General features: G+C 39.6%; 1 protein-coding gene across 4 annotated transcripts in view; it reads left to right on the forward strand.

The window, feature by feature from the left end:
• Positions 1-12,138, forward strand: part of sh3pxd2aa (SH3 and PX domains 2Aa) — a 322,252-nt gene extending 310,114 nt beyond the window's left edge. For all 4 annotated transcript variants that reach the window (XM_059947263.1, XM_059947261.1, XM_059947262.1 and 1 more), the window contains 2 exons: positions 7,451-7,570; positions 7,991-12,138. In XM_059947263.1, the coding sequence (XP_059803246.1) occupies positions 7,451-7,570; positions 7,991-9,991 (2,121 nt within the window). In that variant the 3' untranslated portion in view covers positions 9,992-12,138. The remainder of the gene's footprint in view (positions 1-7,450; positions 7,571-7,990) is intronic.
• Positions 12,139-16,777: the final 4,639 nt, after the last annotated feature.

The following is a 16,777-nucleotide window of genomic DNA, read 5'->3' on the forward strand; positions in this document are numbered from 1 at the left end:
AAATAGATTCTCATTCTCTGTTCAAATGAAGGGTCTTTATTCTGAACCATTAACTGTTTCTCTTTCCACTGCTTGACCTGCTGAGATTTTCCAGCATTTTAGAACAATTCACTAGCCTTATAACAGTGGAATAGAAGCTTTATTTGAGCTTGCTGGGATGTAATTGTAAATATCTAATACGGCAATCATGTGGCAGCAACTCAATGCATAAAAACATGCAGACATGGTCAAGAGGTCCAATTGTTGTTTGGACAGAACATCAGAATGGGGTAGAAATGTGACCTTAGTGACTGACTGTGGATGACTGATGTTTCCTGTTGGGGTGGTTTGAGGATCTCTAAAACTGCTACATGCACAATTGTCTCTAGAGTTTGCAGAGAATGGTGTGAAAAACAGAAAAAAAAATCTGGTGAGCAACAGCTCTGTGGGGAAAATTGCCTTGTTATTGAGAGAGATTAGAGCAGAATGGCCTTGCATTACAACAGTGGTGTGTAAAGGAGCATCTCTGAACACATAACACAAAGAACCTTGAAGTGGATGGGCTACAGCAGCAACAGTCCACAAAAATCAAGTACACATTCAGTGGCCACTTTATTCGGTGCAGGAGATACATAATAAAGTGCCACTGAGTGTATGAAGAGTAAAAGAGAAGCAAGAGTTGATATTGGACTGCTGGAAAGTGGTGCTGGAGAAGTAGTAATGGGTGACAAAGAAATGGCAAATGAACCAAAGTATTTTGTATCAGTTTTCACCAACAATGGAAAACACCAATAGTAGCCAGAAATTGGAGAGTGTTGGGGCAGGCATGAGGGTAGGTGCTACTACTAAGGAGAAAGTGCATAAGCTGAAAGACCTGAAGAGAGATGAGTCACCTGGACCAGATGGACTACACCCCAGAGTTCTGAAGGAAGTAGCTGAAGAGATGGTGGAGGTGTTAGTAGTGAGAGTCATAGAGCACTACACCACAAGAACAGGCTCTTTGGCCCATCTAGTCTCTGTGCTGAACTATTAATCTGCCTAGCCCCATCGACCATCACCCAGAACATAGCCTTCATAGCTCTCCTATCCAAATTTCTCCGAAATGTTGAAATTGAGTACACATTCACAATTTGTGCTGGCAGCTTGTTCCACACTCTCACCAATCTCTGAGTGAAGAAATTACCTCTCATGTTCCCCTTAAACATTTCAACTTTCACCTTTAATTACTGACCTCTAGTTGTAGTCTTACTTAACTTCAGTGGAAAAAGCATGTTTGTTTTCAGCTTATCTGTAGCCCTGATAATTTTGTATACCTCTTTTAAATCTCCCTTCATTGTCCTACGTTCTAATGAGTAAAGTCCTAACCTATTCAACCTTTCCCTGAAACTCAGGTCCTCAAGTTCTGGCAACGTCCTTGTAAATTGTCTCTGCAATATTTCAGTCTTATTGGTATCTTTCTTGAAGTAAGGCGACCGGAACTGAATACAATACTCCAAATTAGACCTCACCAACAATTCATACAACTTCATCACAATCCAACTCCTGTACTTAATATTTTGGTTTCTGAAGGCCATTATGTCAGAAACTCCTGTACAACCCTACCTACCTGTGACACCATTTACAAGCAATTATAGATCTATATTCCCAGATCTGTGTTCTACCATTTGCCTCAGTGCCCTGCAGATCATCATGTAAGTTCTACCCTGATTTGTCCTCCCAAAGTAAACATCTCACACACTTGTGTGCATTAAATTCCACCAGCCATTTTCCATTTTTTCAGCTGGCTCACTATGAGATTTTATTGCCTTCTCCCCTATCCACTACCCCCTCCCAATTTTGGTGTCTTTCTCAAAATTATTCATCCAGTTGACAACATTATCATTCAGATTGTTGATATATATTACAAATATCAAAAGACCCTGCACTGATCCCTGAAGTATACAACTAGTCACAGGCCTCCATCTCCTACTAGTCTCTGGTTTCTCCCATGAAGCCAATATCTAGTCCAATTTACTACCTGAATGCCAAGCAAATTCCTGACCAGCCTTTCGTGTGGAGCCTTGTCAAATTACTTGTGCAAGTTCATGTTGACAACATCCACTGCCTTGCCTTCATCAACTTTCCTGGTAACTTCCATGAAAAACTGCTTAAAATTACTTAAACATGACCTACCATGTTCAAAGCCATATTATCTATCCCTTATTAGTCCCTGTCTATACAAATACTTATACATCCAGTCACTTAGGATATCTTCAAGTTACTTACCCAGTACTGATGTCAGGCTCACTGTCTTATAAATTCCTGGCTTATTTTTAGTGCATTTCTTTAACAACAGAACAATATTAGCTAGCCTCTAATCCTCCAGCTCCTCACATGTTGCTAAGAATGTTTGAACTATCTCTGCTAGGGGCCCTGTAATTTCTACACTACCCTGCCACAAGGTCTGAGGGGGGGAAAAAAACTTGACAGGCTCTGGGGAGTTACTTGCTGCAAGACAGCAAACACCTCCTCCTCTGTAATCTGTATATTGGCCATGACCTCATTGTTCTTTTTCCTCATGTCTATAGACTCTGTACCCAAGTCCCGAGTAAATGCCAGTGTTTTGGGTAACCATAGATGTGAAAAAATTCATTTAAGATCTCCCCTGTCTCTTTTGGCTACATGCATAGATGAAAACTCTGATCTTCAAGAGAAACAATTTTGTTCATTGCTGTCCTTTTGCTCTTAATATATCTGTAGAATCCTGTGAGATTCTCCTTCACCATGACAGCTTGAGAAATCTAATGCCTTCTTTTAGCCCTGTTGATTTTCTTCTGTTGCATTTGTTATACGTCTTATGTACTGATTTGTTCCTTCCACTCTATATCTGCTATGCCCCTCCTTTATTTTAATCAGGCCCTGAATATCTCTCGAAAACCAAGTTTCCCTACATCTGTTACCCTTTCTTTATCTTTCTGATAGGAACATACAAACTCTTTGCAGGCCTCCCATTTACCAAGCATGTCTTTGCTAGAAAACAACCTGTCACAATCCACATTTGCCACATCTTTTCTGATACCATCAAAATTGGCATTTCTCCAACTTAGGATCTCAACCCAAGGACCAGGGCTATCCTTCTTCACAATTATCTTGAAAGTACTGGCTTATGATCACTAGGTGCAATGTTCCACTGCATACACTTCTGTCAGCTACCTTGTCTCATTTTCACATAGGAGATCTAGTACTACACTGTCTCCAGATGGGACCACTAGATATTGATGAAGGAAACTTTCCTGAACACTCAACAAACTTTTTTTCATCCAGCCCTTTTACAGTACAGGAGTCCCAATCAATATGTGGAAAATTAAAATCACTTATTATCATAACCTTATTTTTCATGCAACAGTCTATGATCTCTCTACAAATTTGTTCATCCAATCCCACTGACTATTGGCTGGTCTGTAATATATTGCTATTAACATGGTCATCCCTTTTGTATTCCTCAGTTCCACCCATATAGCATCAGTAGACAAGCTCTCCAGTCTGTCCTGTCTGAGCACTCTTTGACTAGTAATGTCACTCCTTCGCCTTTAATCCCTCCCGCTCTATCACATCAAAAAAAAACCTGAGAACATTGAGCTGTCAGTCCTGCCCCTTCTGCAACAAAGTCTTACTAATGGCTACAAAATCATAATTTCACGTGTTGATTATTACCCTAAGCTCATCTCCCTTTCCTACAAAACCGCTTGCATTGACGTAGACACAGCTCAGAACATTAGTCCCACCATGCTCAACATTTCAATTCCTGACTTTGTACGTAAGCTCAATAACATTTTTCTCCACTCCATTATCTGCTCTGGCTCTCTGGTTTTCATCCCCCTGCAATTCTAGTTTAACTAGTTTAAACCCCACACCCAACCCTGCCCTGTGTAGCACTAGCACTAGCAAAATTTCCCACGTGGATATCAGTTCTCAGTTCAAGTGTAGGGAAGTGTTTGGTCATGCAGTTTGATAGGAGAAATAAAGGAGTAGACTATTTTCTAAATGAGGAGCAAATTCAGAAATCAGAGGTGCAAAGGGAGTCATGGTGAAGGATTCTCTTTAACTTGCAGGTTGAGTCAGTAGTAAGGAAGGCAGATGTAATGTTAGCATTCATTTCAAGAGGTTTAGTATACAATAGCAAGGATGTAATGCTGAGGCTTTATAAAGCATTGGTCAGACTGCATTTGGAATATGGTGAGCAGCTTTGGCTAAGAAAGGATCTGCTAGTATTGGAGAGGGTCCAGAGGAGGTTGACCAGAATGTTCCCAGGAATGAAAGGGTTAGCATATGAGGAGCATTTGATGGCTCTGTGCCTGTACTTGAGTTTAGAAGAATGGTGGGGTTGGGGGGGGGGGGGGGAGGAAGAATCTCATTGAAACCTAGTGAATATTGAAAGGTTTAGATAGAGTGGATGCAGAGGGAATGTTTCCTATAGCGGATGAGTCTAGGACCAGAGGGTACAGTTTCAGAATAGAGGGATATCCATTTAAAACAGCAATGAGGAGGAATATCTTTAGCCGGAGGATGGCAAATCTGTGGAATTCATTGCTATGGATAGCTGTGGAGGCCAAGTCATTGAGTATATTTAAAGCAGAGGTTGATTGATAGGTTCTTGATTAGGCATGGCATCAAAGGCTTTGGGGAGAAGAAAAGAGAATAGGTTTGAGGGAGTTAATAAATCAGCCAGGATGGAATGGCAGAGCAGACACTATGGACCCAGTGACTAATTCTGCTCCTATATCATATGGTCTTAAGAAAATCTATTGTATATTGAAAGCCCTAGATAGAGTGGACATGGAACGGATGTATCCTATAACGGGAGAGTCTCGGACCAGAGGGCACAACTTCAGAATACAGTAGAAGGATATCCCTAAAGTAACTAAACAGCACTTTTGTTTTGGTGATGTTCAGCGAAAAGTTCCAATTCCAAAGAAGCTGACAGTATCCTGTCTAAATGACTATCGTCTGGTGGCATTGACATCTACCATTATGAAATGCTTTGAGTGGCTGGTGATGGAGCACATTGAAGTCTTTCTCCTGACTACATTGGACCCTTTTCAGTTCGCTTATTGCCCAAATTGTTCCACTGATGTTGCAATAGCCTTTTCCCTCCAGTCTGTCCTGTCCCTCCTAGGAAATGGGGTATCATATGCCAGACTGCTGTTTATAGACTTCATTTTAGAGTTCAACACCATCATACCCCAGAAACTGGTGGGGAAACTGTCCTTGCTGGGTCTCAACACCTCCTCCTGCAAATGGATATTGAACTTCTTCCAGTAAGGCTACAGTCAGTCCACGTGGCTAGCAACATCTCTAGTCCCATTACGCTGAACATTGGTGTCCCCCAAGGTTGTGTCCTCAGCCCGCAGCTGTCCACACTGCTGACACACAGGATCCAACTCAGATAGTGTTATCAAGTTTGGGGATGACACAACAGTAGTTGGCTTCATCATGAATAATGACAAGACAGAGTATAGAGAGGAGGTGGAGCTGCTGGTAGATTGATGTGAGAAGAATGATGTAAGCCTGAATGTGGAGAAGACAAAGGAAATCATTGTGGACTTCAGGAAGGTGCAGGAAACCCCCCCCCCCCCCCCCATAAATACATGGCTTCTCTGTAGAGAGAGTTAAGTGCACCATGTTCCTGGGACTTCACATCATGGGTGACCTCACCTGGTCCCTTAATATAACTTCCCTGGACAAGAAGGCACAGAGGCAACTCCACCTCTTAAGAAGATTGAGGCAAACAATGCTCCCACCCCCATCTTAACAGCTTCTTACAGAAGCACCATTGAGAGCACCCTGAGAAGTTGCATCTCCATCTGGTTTAGAAGCAGTCAAGCAGTGGACCAGAAGTCCATACAAGGGATTGTGAGAAAAGCTGAGAGGATCATAGGGGTCTCCCTACCATACGTCGGGGACATTTATCAGGAATGCTGCATATGCAGGTCCCTTGGTATTATTAAGGATCCCATCCATCCATCCTGCATTCTGTTTGACTTTCTGCCATCAGGCAGGAGTATGCGATGCATAAAACAAGAGCGGTCCAGATAAGAAAGTTTCTTCACTCAGGCCATTAGGCTTCTGAATTCCCAGTGCATTGTATTTAATGTGTCTTTGGTTAATCTATTCCATACCTTCCAATATTTAAAATTAATGCACTTTAGTTTGATATTTATGCGTGATTCATTTGTAGATTTTATGTGTACTACTGTCCTTTACATCCTGGTTCGAACAAACGTCTCATTTCTATATACATTATATGGTTATATGTTACATACATGTACATAGTTAAATGACAGTAAACTTGACTTGATTTGACTCGTCATGACACCATGTCTCTAAGCTGTTTATGTCCTTCATGTACTTTGACCAAATATTATTTGAGATATAGCTCACCTCAGTGTATCATCTGTAGATGTGTGAGTGGAGTTAGAGCAGAATCTAACTACAGAGTCATCAAGTAGACTGAGGACACAGCCTAGTGGGTTGTCAATGTTGAAAATAATCTTGGCTGAGGTGTGACTGCTTATCCTTACTGATTGCAGTCTGTTAATCAATATGTCAAGGATCTAGTTACAAAGGGAAGTACTGAGTCCCAGGTTTAGAAATTTGGGGATCAGTTTGCTTGGAATTATTGTATTGAAAGTAGCGCTGTAGTCAATAAACAATAGTCTAATGTAAATACGTTTACTGTCCAGATGTGACACAACACAAAACAAAACAAACAAAGTAACTGTCCAGATGCTCCAGAGATGGTGGTGTTTGCCATAGAACTCTTTCAGGTAGTTGCCAAATTGCAATGTGTTGCAGCTGTCTGGAGGGTGGAGTTAATGCATAGCATGGCCAGCCTCTCAAAGTACTTCATGATGGTAGATATCAGAGACACTTTAACTTGTTTTCCTTAGGTACTGTGATGATCTTTTTAAAGCAGGTGGGAACCTCAGATTAAAGCAGGGAGAGGTCAAAATGCAATATCCCCACCAGCCGTTCTGCACAGGATCTAAGGACACAGGCAGCGATGTCTTCTGGGTCAGTTTCTTACCATGGGTTCACTTTCTGGAAGACTGACCTTTTGTGCGTAACAATGACTGTGGGTTGAGCTGCACGGGGCACCGTTGGAGTGGGTGGTGACCTTCCAGAAAGTGAACCTGATACTCAGCAGAAGAATACCAACAGTTCCTTGTTACAGACAGACAGGGAATGGTTTGTTAGATGGTAGAGTTTCTTTCAAAAAATTGAAGAAAAAAATTAATTACTTTTTTGACTATTCTGAAAACCTAAGATATTAAGTGTTAAGAATGGGAAAGAGAGAAAATATACTTATACATGCAGCTGAATAAATTGAAAGTTAATGTTTAAAATTTTCTTTTCCTTTTGTTCCATGTAGATCTAATGACAGCAGCTGTGAAAGCATTTTAACCAGTGTTCACTTTTTTTAAATATTCAGGGATTTCAGTTGCCCAAGCCCCCAGAGCCACCTGCTGTTGAAGTAGAATACTACACTATTGCTGAATTCCAGACACACATTGCTGATGGGATCAGCTTCCGAGGAGGGCAGAAAGCTGAGGTATATATCATATTTGAATCACTTCGGTTAAGATTGACACAGGACACTCATTACTTTTAAGTTATTGTTTAAAATGCTGAAAAATAACTTCATTGCCCTCAGTAGTCCATTAGTTGTGCCAACAAATGACTGTAATGCATGTGTTACTAAGTAATGGTGAAACTTTCTTTCTGATGTTTCTACTTTAGTTCTTGGTGTAGTTTACAAATTTACAATATTTATTCCTCTTTAAAGCATGCAATTCTAAAGTTTCTGTTTGAAATGTTCTCATTGGAAAGACTTGACATTAAACAAATATTTGCCACAAAATTCTTAAGATATGTACATACCAAACAGCTCTGTGTTCATCTTAATGCTTAATCTTTATCTGGCTGTCATATTGACTGAACTATAGTAATTGTTTACATATTTAATCCTTAGGTCATTGAGAAAAACTTAGGTGGGTGGTGGTATGTGCAGATTGGGCAAAAGGAGGGGTGGGCACCATCTTCATACATTGACAAAAGAAAGAAGCCAAACTTGTCCAGAAGAAGCAGCACATTAATGCGGCCAAAAGTCCCTCCCCCAGCACCACCCACCAAAAGCAAGCCAAACTCTGAAGAAACAAATCCAGAAAGTGAGAGAGAATGCACACAGCAAAAACCCAAATTTGAAGAACCAGAATATGATATTCCTTCTGCCCTCTTTGACCATGATCCACAGAATGATCTGACTTGTGCTGCTGATGAACTAGTTAAAGAAGATTTATTAGATCAGGACCAAGCAGAATCCAGCCAACCACACATTAAACAATGCCCAAACTCCACATTGAGGAAAGCGCACTTCAAAGTAGGTGAATCTTCAGAAAGCTTACCTTGTGATGACCAACTAGTGTGTACTTCTGGTGATAAGGATTACAACCAAGGAGGAAATAGTAATAGTTTGGCATCTGATGGAGTCTATGATACCGTTAGTCAAGTTGTTCCTGCACTGTCAGTAACTGAGACCAGCTCCTCACCAAAAAACATTTCACCAAAGCATTCTCTAAAAATTCTTCAGTTAAAATCTGAGACAAAAAAGGACCAAGATCTTGGAAAGAATACAGAAAATTATTGCAAATCCGTGGTTGATATCATTACACAGAAACCTGGACTAAAAGAAAAGGAGTCATGTGAAATGAATTCTCGCACAGATCAGAGATCTATTTCCAGTCCTATTACAAAGCCAAAGCCTTCTGTAAGACCAAAGCCTTTCCTGGTGAAGCCAGAAGCACAGAATATGGATATGAGCACTCTCAGGCGTCATCTAAGGCCTACTGGACAAATTAAGCACAGCTCCAAAGGGGCAAAAAATGATGATGTAGAAACCAACTCGTTAGCATCCTCTGAAAATTCAGAAGACTCCTTCACTAAAAGTACAGTTGATCTTTCAACAAATGCATCGCCAGCTCAGTCTGGACTGGAATTAGCAAGGCCCTGTGAGCAGGAGGCAGTGTCCTTATGTCAATACAAGACAGTGGATAAATATGAGAAAGTCCAGGATAATGAAATCAGTTTTCCAGCAGGAATAATGGTGGAGGTGCTGGAAAAACAAGATAGTGGTTGGTGGTTTATTAGAATTGGAGACTCCGAGGGATGGGCACCTGTCTATTTCTTAGAGCACGTGAGTGGCAAGCCTGCAGAGAGCAGTGCTGAGTTGGAAACGTCCAGAGGTGAGAGATCAATGAATGAAAATCAACTCAACAATACTGAGAAAATAGACAAGGTCCAGAAGTTAAACAACATTAACCTTGGTTTAAAGAGAACACCCCCAATTCCTGCAAAACCTCCTGGAGGGTTTACTAAACCAGGAGGAAGTGTGAATGGCTCAGTAAAAATGAGAAACAGTTTAAAACAGGCAGCCGTGAGGCCACAATCTGTGTTTGTTGCCCCATCTTGCAAAGAAAGTACCAACCTGGCTGGATCACTAAGGAGGAATGAATCAATGGTGTGCACAGACAATGTTAAGTCTACTGCAGTCAGCATTCGCCGAAATTCATCCTTCAATAATGTCCGGTTACGGAAGAAGATTGATGAATCTGACACTTCACATTCATCTCCAACTCCTAGCCAAACAAAGGGTAAACCTCCAGAAAAATGTGGAGTTATCGACCCAGATGCCACAGGAAGGATTTCCCATAAAAATGGAATTCCTGTATCTACTGTGAGACCAAAGCCAGTGTGCATCCAGGAGAAACCACAGTTCATGCAGAACAACTGGAGAGAGTTGTATGTTGCAATTGCTGACTATCAGGGAGATGAAGAAACCATGGGTTTCCAAGAAGGTAGTTGTGTGGAGGTGCTGGAACGCAATCCCAATGGTTGGTGGTACTGTCAAATAATAGACAGTGGGCGCTGTCAAAAAGGATGGGTGCCTTCAAATTATTTAGAAAAGAAGTACTAATATTTGTTTTATATATAATATTTCTAATTTATAGATGCAATGTGCGTTGTCTAATGGAACTATCAGGCAGTCTTACACACCTGCCATGGAATAAATATTGCTATATTTCAACTGCTGGATTGCTGAGCTAGTGTATACCAGTAAGACTGTAACATAAATATGTTTAAGTTTGTGGAAAGCTACCTGCAGACAACTGGAATCATGCAGTGAGTTTGCACATGGTGGCATCATAGTGCTGAAGTTTCAAAGTGGATTTGATTGTTTACAGCTGGAAAAGGCATGTTGCATTTCCTACATGCAACAGATCTACTCAAAAGCCGGACCTTTGAGATGAGTAGGAATTTTAAGTTAATTATGATCGCTGTCCTTTGTTTTATTATTTACTTATTACAGAATAGTCAGGATTTATTCCAGATTATTTTTTTCACTGGTGCCTTTAGCATGCCACAAATTCATAAATAAGCACTCCTTCCAAATATTAAACAAATACTCTGTTAAGGTTTACCTTTTCTAGATATGACGAGGTGGCATTTAGCACTCTCCAGCCCCACCACAGTCTGGAGGAAGTGGATACTAATCAAAATCATCATCACTCTGGATTGGAAGACGTGTTACAGTGAGAAATCAGAGAGGCTGGGCTTGCTTTCCCTGAAGCAAAGGAGGTTGAGGGTATCTGCTGCGTGTATATCCACAAAAAAATATATAGAAGTAGATAAATTCTTTTTCTCATTGTAGACATATCAAAAAAACAAGAGGGCATTGGTTTTAAGTGAAAAGTTTAAGTGGGGATCTGACATCTTGATATGTGAAACACACTGTCAGAAGAGGTGGTGGAATCAAATACAATCATTACATTTGAGAAGCATTTTGACAGACACTTAACGGTAAGGCATAGAAGAATATGGTCTGAATGCAGGCAATTGGGATTTGTATACATGGAAAAAATTCATTAAAATCAAGACTTGTTCAGTGGTCACCAAGCTTTCTGACACTATTGTCCATAACATCAGATCAGATAAATTACTTTTTTTTGGTCTGCAGATATACAATGAAGTAAACATTGAAAACTGTTAAGTTTTTTTTTAGTCACTAAACTTCCCTGGTCTGTTTACTGATTCCAATTAGAAACTTAGAACTGTTCATTATCTATGTAACAGAAAAGATATCTAGATTACAGGTAGTAAAATTACATTTATAGTGATCCAAAATGCAGATTATGGATTACATGCATTCCTACTATTAATTGAAAACTTTCAACAGAGTCCCAGGCATTGCAAGTTCAATCTGCCCATTATATTCTTCCTAAGAACTTTATTTTTAACTAAATTTGGATCAAAAATATTTATTTAATATTGCTTTTGAACATGTTGCAGAAGCAGCAATGGGTACAAAGTAGAACACAAAAAACCATTAAAACAGGAGAAGTGGGGCTTAGTCCACAGTTTATGTATTTATTTATAAAATTGTAATATTTTATGGTAGATATTTTACATTATTTCTCCATGGACCCTAAGTCTTTTGTATTTTATGTCATACTGTTAGACTTGATGTAAGTATCTGGTCTGATTCATGAATGACTGGAGGGAAACTGTGTGATGTGATGTATATCACATTGTGCTAAACACCATATCACAGGTTTTCTCATGTTCTTAAAACAGAATACAATTGCAGACCTTTTCTGGATAATAACACATCACCTGACATTTATTCATGAATGACCATGGTCTAAAAGCTTCAGATCATAGAATCTGAAGTAGGGCAAGTAATATGCCCTACTTGTCAAATGCTGACCAAGATCCACATTTAAGTTAGTTCCATTTGCCTGCTTTTAGTCCCATATCCTTCTAAGCTTTCTCTATGCATGTACCAGTCAAAGTGTCTTTTAAATGTTGTAATTGTACTTGCCTCAATCTCTTCTTCTGACAGCTTGTTTCTGTGTGAAGAAGGTATCCCTCAGGTTCCTTTTAAATCTCTCCCCTCTAACCTTAAACCTCTAGTCTCTAGTTTTTGATTTCCTTTCACTGGGTAAATAACTGTATGCACTCATCTCTATTTATGCCCTTCTTGATTTTATACACCCCTGTAACATCAGTCCTCAGTGTCCTACACTCAAGGAGTAACGTCCTAGCCAGTCCCTATAATTCCTCGTCTAAGCAACATTCTTGTAAAGCTTTTTAAAGCTGTCAACAATATACCTCAGAGGCAGCTACAGCGACGTTTTCTACATCTGCAACTGAATTCCTCAGCTTCAATAATCTCAGTAAAAATTGATGATAAATATTCATTAAAAGTTCTCCCATATCCTGCGGTTCCACACACAGATGATGGCCATGCTGATCTTTAAGGAGTCTTAATCATTCTTGAGCCACCCTTTTACTCTTGATATACCTGTGGAATCTCTTGGCATATTCCTTGACCTTGTTTGCCAGATCCATCTCATGCCCTCTTTTTGCCCTCCTGATTTCTCTCTCATGTACTCTTAGGCTTTTTATACTTATCAAGGGATTCATTTGATCCCACTGCCTCAATCAATGGTATGATACACAATCTGTATCTTAATGTGTTGAAAACTGAATTTATGTGACCTTTGAGTTGAAACAAAAGATACCAGTTACAATGGGCCATCATTTCATTTGTAGCTCTTTCAACTGTATGTGGGCAAGAAATCAGGCCAAGACTTTTGGAAAATATAATGAGCTGGAGGGGTATATGCTTCCTCGTCTGCAGGACAATGCTCTGTAAAGCTTGCTGCCACCAGTAATGCTTGCTTTGCTACCAGTGATGTAAAAATGTAATAATGGTGTACAAATGGGTGTATCAACAGAATAATGCAAAAACCATTCCGTGGAACAGAGAAGGATCCCTTTCAGAGTAGAATATTCATATATCACGGAAACTTTTAAATATCACAGGTCTCCACTTTCAATTATTGGCCGCCTATCAGGAATAAAACATTTCTAATAATGTAGTATGCACCTTGAAATCACTGTTGATATTTTATGTTTATAATATACAAGTACTGGCGCAATTAAAGTTTACAGAGCTGTGTTAGGTGAATTGCAAACATATTAGAAATGTGTCTGAATAGTATCACCTTAATGGCCAGATACTTCCAGCTCACTGATCTCACTGAAGGTTTCACTTCTTCAGAACAAAAGTCTGGTTAAGTACAAGCATAAAGACTTCTACAGTTTTGTTTTGAAAGTTGCCTCAGGGTTGGAAGAATCTGCTTTTCTTGTGACACTGACCCCAGGCTATAAATTAAAACTGGTCCTCCCCTGCATTTTGTAATCAGTTCATTTTTAGATGTCACAAGATTTCGGATTTGGATTCTGAATGCATGGAAGCAATAAAAACAAATTTGTCCATTTATTATGTTTGAACTTTCTGGGTTCTTCCAATCTTGAAGTTTCACCACTGTCTTAAGTTCAGAAGGAAATTTAATATAATTGTCGTAACTTTTCCATTGTAGTAAAACATACGTAGCTTATACATATGTGTAGAACTCGGCTAGTTTCAAGCAAGATCCATTGTCAATTTCAATTTCATATTATTGTATCCAAGAAGGATTATTTACTTACTGTTTTTACCTTTATAATTTTTTGCCAAAAAGAAACAAAATGAGGAAAAGTGCAATATAGAATTTGTGTAAATTATTGTGTGTAAAAAAAAAGAAGAAAATGATGCTGGCCAATTGTTGCCTCTGCGGACATTAATTGGAAATTATTTGAGATACCTGCATCTGGGAGGCTTAGAGAAGGTTTTGTACAAGCGAAAACAAACAAATGTAGGAGAAGGCAGAAGATAAGTTGAAAATAGTAGTATGACTGCCGTAGGGAGTTACAGGGTCTGAAATCTTACCTGGTAAAACAAAAACACTGAAAAATAGATGCTGAAAATTTGAAATAATATCAGTAAATGAACAAAATATTCAATAAGTCAACCAGCATCTGCAGAGAGAGGAAGAGATGGATGATCTCATTTTAACTTATAGTACATAATGAAAGGTATGTAGCCCCAGTGCAAGCAATTGTAATGGGCCAGGAGAGCATTTGTATAAACAATAGGAAACAGAATAGTGTTCAGGGAAAACAATTTTTGGGATTAAGGTTTCAAATTTTGACGTGATCCTGTATATCGACAAACTGTGATATAATTCTTTTGAGTTGAGCTAATACCTCGCTGTGTATGTAGGCAATGCTCCACTAATCTGCACACCATCAAAACATAAATTGTAGTTTTTTTTGTAAACTACTGCTATAGTGCAAGATTTTGGAAATTAGTGGGGTCAGGAATGATTTGACTATCTCCAGTTCCATGATTTGATCTTTTTGGAGAGTGAAGGATATTGCAGGAAAGTGGATATTATTTCACCTCAGAACTGGTGCTTTCATTTGTGACCTATGGATCTAAGTAGGGATGAGCTTTAGAGGAAGAGCATGGCAAAGCTGAATAAAATTGTTTTAATGGATGTGTTTAACTGAGCTGGGCTGTTTCACCTCATCACTAGAAGCATATGTAAAAAAGATAATCCATGGAGTAGAATAAAGATTTCAGCCAGCAGTATTATCATCTCACCTGCATATGGAGCCTGCTCTAAACACAAAAGTGATCATTATTGTTGTAGCAGTAGAGGCCAAAATAAAGGGCTGCACAACATCAGTACAGTTTAGTATTATGACTAAAATAAGATAAAGCCACTGCTGTGCTCTTGCTGTTCCAAGGATGAGGCTTTTTTAAGGACAAAAGAGATATTCTCCTCCTTCAAAGAATCTGGTTTCCCTTCCTCCACATTTCATGCTGCCCCTACCCATATCTCCTTCATTTCTCAGACATTCTCGCTCACCCCATGAGCCTCTGCATCTAACAGTTCTTTCTCCACTCCCTTAGAGATTCCCTTGTCCATTCATCTCTTCCCGTTAATCTCTTTCCTGTTATATATCCCTGCAAAGAACAGAAATGCTACACCTGCCTATACACCTCCACCCTTACTTCCATTCAGGGCCCCAAACAGTCCTTACAGCTGAGGCAATACTTTGCCTGCTGGTATGTTGGGGTTGGCTATTGTATCTGGAACTCATGATGTGGCCTCCTCTACATTGGTGAGACCTAACGTAAATTGGGGGACCATTTTGTCAAGCACCACTACTCCAAAAGCAGAATTTCCCAGTGGCCAACCATTTTAATTCCTAACCCTGTTCCCATTCTGACATGTTGGTCTTTTGTCACAATCAGGCCATTCTCATGGTGGAGGAGCAACTCCTTATATTCTCTGGATACCCTCTAACCTGATGGCATGAACATCGATTTCTCTTTTCAGTAATTTTTTGTTCCTTCCCACTTCCATTTTCTATTCTTTACTATGAGCTCTTAACTCTTCTCCTATTCCCCACTTTAGCTTCTTATTTCTTCTGCTCACCTGCCTATCACTTTCCCTTGATGCCCCACCTTTCCTTTCTCTCATGGTCCACTCTCCTCTCCTATCAGTTTCCTTCCTTTCCAGTCTTTTATCTTACCCGCCCACCTAGCTTCACCTATCACCTTCTAGCTGGTTCTCCTTCCCTTCCACCCGCTTTTTTTATTCTAGTATCTCCCCCCTTCTTTTGCAGCCCGAAACACGACTGTTTATTCATTTCCATAGATGCTGCCTGACCGCCAGTATTTTGTGTGTGTTGCTGTGCTCTTGCTGCCTGTTCAGTAAGTAAAACATCCTTGGCGCTATTTGAATTATTTTGATGGCAATGTGTGTTTTGGAAGCTGTGTTTCGGTGCTTAACTATTGCTCAAGAGGAATCAAAGAAACAATGAATTAGTGCCTTCTCATCACCTCATGATATCTTAGACAGCTTCACTGCCAATTACGTACTTCTGAAGTGTAATCATGGTTGCAATTCAGAAAGTTGATAAACAGCAAACTCCCAAATCAACAAGGAGATAGATAGGTGTTTTTATCACATGTGCTTTGGTATTTTATGGTGTTAGTTCAAAACTAAATGTTAGTCTGGTATTAATGAAATTCAATGCTGTTAAAGAAATGCATGGGACCTTTCAAGTCCACCTGAAAAATCAGATGTGGCTTTGGTTATAGGAATGTCTAAAAGCGTGTTAACTGCATTTCATTACCTTTATGTTCTTCCTTCCATTGTGCAGTGCTGCTTCATTACTGTATTTCTGAATGTGTGGATCTCCCTCAATGCTGATACAATAACATCTTCTCAGTGCAGCATTTTTTTAAAAAATGCAGTACTCCTTTAGTGGTATCCCACTGATAGTACTGGGTTTCTTCGGTACCACCTCTTTTACATTGAACCATTCCTTCAATACCAATACTCCATCATTCCCTTAATATTGCACCTTCCAACATTCCTTCAATGCTACCCTTATAACAGTGCAGTGCTCTCCCAAAGTTGCTTCTCAGACAAAACAGCAGTTTGTCAGTATTGACCATCCAGCAATGCAGCATTGTCTCATCTTAGCAAAACACAATAACCGATTCATTTCAATTGGGGCTGTTTCTGACATACTTGAATTTAATCTGAAGCATTCCTGAAACAAATATTATTGTTATTCTCATACAAGGTTTGACTTTACACTAACCACATTCATTCGTAATCATATTCTTTACTAAGAATGAAAATCATTCTGCCTTAAACTGTATTATATAGATGACTGTGACTGATGGTGACGATTTTACTCAGCCATTAAATGCTGTAACAACTCCGGGTTGAAGAATGTGCCGTCCCATGAACCAAGATATTCAGATTGCAAGAGCTGAAAATTAAAGAAT

This window comes from Hypanus sabinus, chromosome 22 (assembly GCF_030144855.1).
Source record: "Hypanus sabinus isolate sHypSab1 chromosome 22, sHypSab1.hap1, whole genome shotgun sequence".
Classification (NCBI taxonomy): Eukaryota; Metazoa; Chordata; class Chondrichthyes; order Myliobatiformes; family Dasyatidae; genus Hypanus; species Hypanus sabinus.